Source organism: Belonocnema kinseyi, chromosome 2 (assembly GCF_010883055.1).
Source record: "Belonocnema kinseyi isolate 2016_QV_RU_SX_M_011 chromosome 2, B_treatae_v1, whole genome shotgun sequence".
Lineage (NCBI taxonomy): Eukaryota > Metazoa > Arthropoda > Insecta > Hymenoptera > Cynipidae > Belonocnema > Belonocnema kinseyi.
Window position 1 is genome coordinate 179,769,455 of NC_046658.1, and position 6,940 is coordinate 179,776,394.

The following is a 6,940-nucleotide window of genomic DNA, read 5'->3' on the forward strand; positions in this document are numbered from 1 at the left end:
GATTCAAATTAAAAGTGTTGAAGAGTGCTGAGAAATTCATGTTTTGAATGAAAATAATTTTTTTTTAAATTTCTGAAACATTTCACTGATTGAAATCAAGAGTGTCAAAGAGTACTGAAAAATTTATTATTTGAATGAAATTTTGTTTTCTTTAAATTTGTTAAACATTTCACTAATACAAATTAAGAGTGTTAATTGTGTTAAAAAATCCATTTTCGGGTAAATATTATTATTATTATTATTATTATTCCCAAAACATTTCACTGATTCAAATTAAGAGTGATGAAGATTGTTGAAAAATCCATTTTTAAATAATTATTATTTTTTAATTTCTTGAACAGTTCCCTGATTCAAAATAATAGTGTTAATATTAATGGGTGCTAAAAATTTATTTATTGTAAATTTCCTAAATATTACACTGATTTCAATTAGTAAAGTGTTAAAGAGTGCTGAAAAATTCATGTTTTGAATGAAAATAATTTTTTTTAATTTCTCAGTGATTTCACTGATTCGAATTAAGAGTGTTGAAGAATGCTGTAAATCATTCTTTGAATAATAATAATTTTTTGAATTTCTGGAACATTTCACTAATTCAAATTGAAAGAATAGTAAAAACTGGTAAAAAATAATTTTTTAATTGCAAATTCAACTGTTTTGTATCAAATTCATCTGTTTAGTTTGATAATTCAATAATTTGGTTGCATTTTTTTTCTTTTGTAATTAAAAAATGTGTTTTTGTTGAAAATTTAAAATTTCTTTAAAATACTTTTTTTTTTGGTATGATATTTCAACTTTTTTTTTTAATTTGTCTTTTCGGCTTGAGACTTATCTTTTTGGTAGAAATTAAACTTTTTGGGTTAAAAATGCAACCTTTTTTAAGAATGAAAAAACCGTTTCTTTGACTCAATTCTTTTCATTTATAAACAAAAATTACTCTAAAATTAAGAAAATAATTTTAAGTTATTGAGAAATGTTAATCAAAATGAAAAAACTATTCCTTTGAACAAATAAGGCTTGAAAGTTCAATAGTTTGGTTAAATTAGATTTTCTTTTTTAATTGAAAAATCTGTTTTTTATGTTCAAAATTCAACTTTTCTTTTAAATTTATTTCTTTTTCCATATTAAAATTTTGTTATTTATCTTTTTAGTTTAAAAATTCATCTGTTTAGTAGTAATTTCATATTTCTTGATTAAAATGCAACTATTTAAAAAAAATTAAAACAAGGTATCTAGGAAGTAACCATTTCTTTGAACCAAAGTCTTTAAATCAAGACATTTCTTTGGATCAACGCTATTTTTTCAACTTTAAAAATATTTCACGGATTTAAATTAAAAGAGAAAATTTGTAAAATTGATTTTTAAACTGAAAATTGCACTGTTCTATTATTACTTGAAAGTTAATTTTTTCCTTGCAAAGTGAAACATTCTGTCAAAAATTGATCTTCTTGGCTTTAAAATTTAAGCATTATTTCACTACATTTTTTTCTTGAAAAATCTGTTTTGGTTGAAAATTCAACTTTTTTGGTGAAAATTTGTCTTTGCGGAATGAAAATTCTTTTTTTTGGTAAAAATGTAATATGGTGATCAGATATTTCTTTAAAAAAAAATTCGTTATATCAAAGAATTTTTTTTTAAACTTCTAAATATCTTTTAGAATGACTCCAATTTTTTATAAGATTGTGAATAATTAAAAAAAATTAAACCAATTGTCTGAAAAATCTTCCACAGTTTTTTGTTTTGAAATTCGTAATGTTAATTAATACATAGAAACCTATAACTTCATTTACCTATAGCATCAAAGGGTTATGAATAGAATCCTTTTCTTATTTTTAAAAAATGTGGTAAAAAACTTAAGAATAGTATTGTTGCTTTTATTAATAAAGAAAAATTCACAATTTAAATGTTCTCTTCTAGACATAAGTGCCCATAATTAAAATTTCTCATTAAATACCATTTATAAAAGTGGCAAGAGTAAACGATTTCTCATCTTATTACAAATTTATATTACGTATCTGAAAATTACTGTAAACGTAATATTTCTCAGGATTTGATGAAAATTTCTAAGGATACTCTACAAGGAAGAACAGTTACGCCAGCCCCTCCGATCTCACGGACGCTTTCACTTTTATTCACAATCCGAAATTATGACAGAGTCGGGAAGATCCTCTGTCTGAAGATAAAGATAATCTTGCATCCTGTCCCAGCAAGTTGGCAAAAGTGAGCAAAGCAACTATTTTTATTTCCTCACTCACGTTGCCTGATGTCATCAGAAGGGCCATTTTTTGGTATACGCTTCTTATAAACAACAATTTGAAACAACAAAAAATATCTCTGTTTCAAATAATCTTACGATGATGTAAAAACTTTGCGGTTATTATTCCGCTATTAATTAGCACAGGAAACTTTTCCTGGAGCAGATTCTCCTACTGATCGCTTGCGTCGTTTGCAGCCAGAGATGTTGGGAAGGGGTTTATTCTTGCACTTCTTCATCCAGCCCTCCCAATGCTTGAACCCCTCCATTTCTTGAATTTTTTTCGCACACTTGACGTCGTCCTGGATATCGTCATCAGCAAAGTTCTCACATTTCTGGTTGCAAATTCCACCCACTCGACCCCTGGTACACCACTTTGCACTGTTGATCTGGAAGACACCGTAGGAGAAGCTGGACTGGGCCTTGGGACCAGTTATTTTCCGGGTATCGAGTCCACTCTCGTTCTGCATGACACAGACGAAATTGCTGATGAATGTCCTAGAGATGTTACCTTTGATGAGTGCCTCAGCGGCCTCGCACTGGGTCAAAATCTTCGCCTGAGTTCTCCAAACGATGAGAGTTAGCCCAGTGATCAGCAGAGGGCAAGAGCGCATTGTTGTCTTTGGGGTGTGACAAGTTGGAGGGTTATCAGGGTATTGATGATCTGGAGGAATGTGTAATCGGCTGACGAGCTAAGGCGACTGATAGGACTACCGCTTCCGCGGAAAATTTACAGTTATAGAGCGAACAAGGCGGCGCCTATCGACCTTGTGTCGAACATTGGAGGCGACCTTGAGCTTGAGTGATAAGACGGTTGAAGGAGGAGGAGGCATGGATTTGATTTTATGATAAAGGGTAGCTTGGGTAGCAGTTGGGTAGCTTGTTACATGTTACCAAGTTACTGGAAAATTACGTTACTTGTAACTTTTAGAGTAACTTTGTTAATTTTATAGTAACTTTGTTACTTTTCTTAAAAGTAACTTGCAAGTTACTTTGAAGATAATTTGTGTTTTTGTCAGGTCAATTATGTGTAGAAAATTAATTTCTTTTGGTTGAAGGTTCAGCTATTTTCTTGAAAATTCGTCTTTTTTAGTGGAAAAATACACTATTTTGTTTAAACATTACTCTCCTGATCAAGATAAATATATTCGGTCTGCAAATGTAACTATTTTTTGAATAATATTAACTGTTATATTTTTCGTTTGAAATTGATCCATTTCGGATAAAAATTCATGCATTTTGTTCAAAATTTAGATAATTTATTTGGCTAAAAATTAAATTTCTTGATAAAAGTTCACATTTTCGATGATTTAAAAATGCTACAATATTGGTTGAAAATAAACTTTATTAAATAAAATTTAATTCTTTTGTTCAAAATTCGTCCTTTTGGTTCGAAAATGATAGAAATATTAACAATTTGATTGTGAATGGTTTTATTTTGAAAATTTTACTCTTTTGTTAAAATGATCATCTTTTTGTTTTGAAAATAATGAACAGTACAACTATTTAATTAAAAATAAACGTTTGAATTCTTCTTTCTTTTTAATCTTCAACAAACCAAATAGTTGGAATTTCAATAAAAAAAGATAAATTTTCAACAAACAAGATTCTCTACCAAACAGGTCAAATTTTTTACACAATACATAAATTCTCACAAAAAAGTTAAATTTTTTACTAAAAAAAACGAAAGAAAGTTTCAACAAAATGTAACAACAAATTTTCATTTTTAACGAACAAAAATTTTTCAGTGAATACAGAAGAAATGTACTGAAATTGTTGCATTTTGAATAAACAAACGATGAAATTTCTACCAAAGGAAATGGATTTGCAAGCCAAACAGACGAATATTCAACCAACAATGATTTTTTATTTAAGAAAGAAAAAATATTTCAACTTAATTCTATAATCTTGAAGAAAAAAGACAAATTATATACCAATCATTTGAATTTTTAACCAAAAAGGATGACTGTCGAAATTGTTAAATTTTCAACAAAATAATTAAGATCAACGAAAAAGATCATTTTCAACCAAGCTGTTAAATTTTAAACACATAAATTAATTTTGAGCCGAAAAGCCAAATTTTCAGCTATGCAGAAAAATGACTTGTGTGCAAAATATTGAATATTCAATAAAAAAATAAATCTAAGAAAACTGAAAATACAAATTTTTAACAAAATCTTTAATATTTAATGTATAAATGTAAACATATTTTTAATGAAAAAAAAAACTGTTGAATATAACCAAGAAGACGAATATTAAGCAAAATATATTTGAATCCTCAACTAAAATAGATTAATTTTCATCCATACGATTGAATTTTTGAACATATAATTTATTTTATACCAAATAATTTAATTTCCTAAGAAAAAATTTTTTTTTTTTTTTAAGACATTAATTAGAGTTTTACGTGAATGATTCAATTTTCAACTAAAAAAGATAAATTTTCAAACAAAAAAGTTAAATTGTTAATCTTGTGGATGAATTTTGACCCAAAAAGCTAAATGTGAAGTTCCAGCCAAGAAAGGAAAAAGGATTTGAAACAAGATATTGAATATTCAATCAAAAATGATGAAGTTAAGAAAACGGTTGAATTAAAAAAAAGTTAGATTTTGAATCAAATTTTAAATAACAAAAACTATAACTAATAAAGATCACTTTCATAAAAAAGTTTAATTTTCTACCAAATAATGCAATGTTATATACCAAATTGTTGAATTTTCAAACTAAAAAGAGGAATTCTCTGCAAAACAGTTTAATTTTTAACTTGCAAATACCAAACTGTAACAAAAAATGTGATAGGTGATATTTAAACCGATTTACATTTATTTTGTTTTAAAGTAAATCCTAATCCTCAACTAAAATAGATAAATATTAATTTTAATAAAATAATTTAATTTAATTTATTTTAATAAATAAATAAAATTTTCAACAATACGATTGCATTTTTAAACATAAAATTGCTTTTCTAACAAAAAATACGATTTTTTAACATTCAAGATGGATTTTTAACTGAATAGTTGAATTTTTAACTAAAAAAGATCAATTTTCAATCAAAAATAGAATAGGTAGTTTACTTGAAATTGGAGAGGATGGGGGAGGAACCTCACCTAACTTACGGATGATCTCTAAGACGGTTTTAAGAGTTCCGCGTATTGTCGATCGATCATTCGTGTATGTTAATGAGAGATGCGAATTATGATGCATAGTACGTTCGATTTTACGTAATCCGGAATAAACATTTAAGATACATATTTTTAGATGTTTGTTATTGTACTTGACATTTTTAAATGCTTTGCTGTTTGGAATTGGAAGTTTAATTGACACTTTTTAAAACTTTGAATCTAGTTTTTTAATAATTATTTTATTATTGATTAATTAATATTATAGAAAATTTAGTATATGCCTAGTATTATTTTTCCATAATGATTTATACTTACAACTTTTTTTGAGATTATAGAAAAAGCATTTTACGGAAATTAGAATAGAAATTAATAATTTAAAAATACTGATAGTAATTTGAACGTGCTTTATGCGATTTAAAAATATTTTTACTTATGGCAAAGAAATTTCATATGAATTTGAAATATTCAAGTAATTTCCGAAAATTCCCACAATTTCAAAGTTATTTTAACAGATTGCAAAAAATATCCAAAATGATGCGTGCTCTGTAAAAACGTGTACACATTTGCGCATCATGCATGTCAGTGTTTTTAAGTGTTATTGTTGACGTACGACATAAAAACATAACCTTTCCTTGGAATAGTACAATTTTACAACTAAACATCAATATAATAGAATCAAAAATGACTCAAATATTTCGCGGAGTAGTGAGTTTTGTAGCATGACGTCACCGTCATGCTAGGATTTGAAATAGGTAAGTCCTAAATTAAGGACGAATTTAGTATGATTACCATATTATTAGCTAAAGACTCTGTGCTATTCTTGAGTAAATTTCAATTAATTAATTTCTTCTTGAGTTATTTTACAAAATGTTTAGCATAAATCTGAAAGATTAATGTAAATGATTATGTATAAAATTCCGATTTTTAAGGAATTTTTTACTTCAAGTTCAACTTTGGTCAAGAGCAAACAAAAATAAACTTTATATATTAATATTTGAAAAAAGATATTTTTAATATCCAATACACTCCAATCCAATCTAATCCAATCGAATCGAATTCAATTCAATCCGGATTAATTTAATGCAATCAAATCCAATTCAATCCTCGAGGTCAAAAACGAGTCAATAATTATTTTTTATCAGACCAGTTAGCGCAAGTGTAGGTGCACATGCCAAAGTTGGGGTTGCTTTACTCTTCGCACCATAAAGTACAGATATAAATGTCTATCAGCCAATCAGATGACAGTCTCAGTTATTTTATAGCACGCTGTACCCTAAGAAAATATTTTACGGCCGAGGCTAAGAAGTGAAGATCTCGTCCACAGTACCTAAAATCGCACTTCCCAACAGATAAAAAAAATATTAACCATATTCTGGAGGAAAATAATAACTTGGCAAGACTTCCTCTCTTTTCGAGGTGGGGAAGTGAAAAGAAATAAGAGGCGGGGAAATATGGTGAGTGAAGCTGAGGGAAGTGGGGGAAATGAGGTTAGAAAAGTGAGAGGAAATCGGCGGAGGAGATGTAGCAACAGTAAGGGGTGTTAAGGTAGAGGAAATGAAGGGAGAAT

At 27.8% G+C, this 6,940-nt stretch overlaps 1 protein-coding gene across 1 annotated transcript; it reads right to left on the reverse strand.

Annotated features, from left to right (window-relative positions):
* Positions 1-1,856: 1,856 nt before the first annotated feature.
* LOC117168086 (lysozyme c-1-like) lies at positions 1,857-2,953 on the reverse strand. The gene has a single exon (XM_033353452.1). It carries the CDS (start codon positions 2,863-2,865, stop codon positions 2,386-2,388), a length of 480 nt encoding a protein of 159 aa, XP_033209343.1. The 5' UTR covers positions 2,866-2,953; the 3' UTR covers positions 1,857-2,385.
* Between the last annotated feature and the right edge of the window lie 3,987 nt (positions 2,954-6,940).

Bases quoted from the DNA above. Each gene is read 5' to 3' on its own strand.
- LOC117168086 (XM_033353452.1), bottom strand. From the start codon at position 2,865: ATGCGCTCTTGCCCTCTGCTGATCACTGGGCTAACTCTCATCGTTTGG.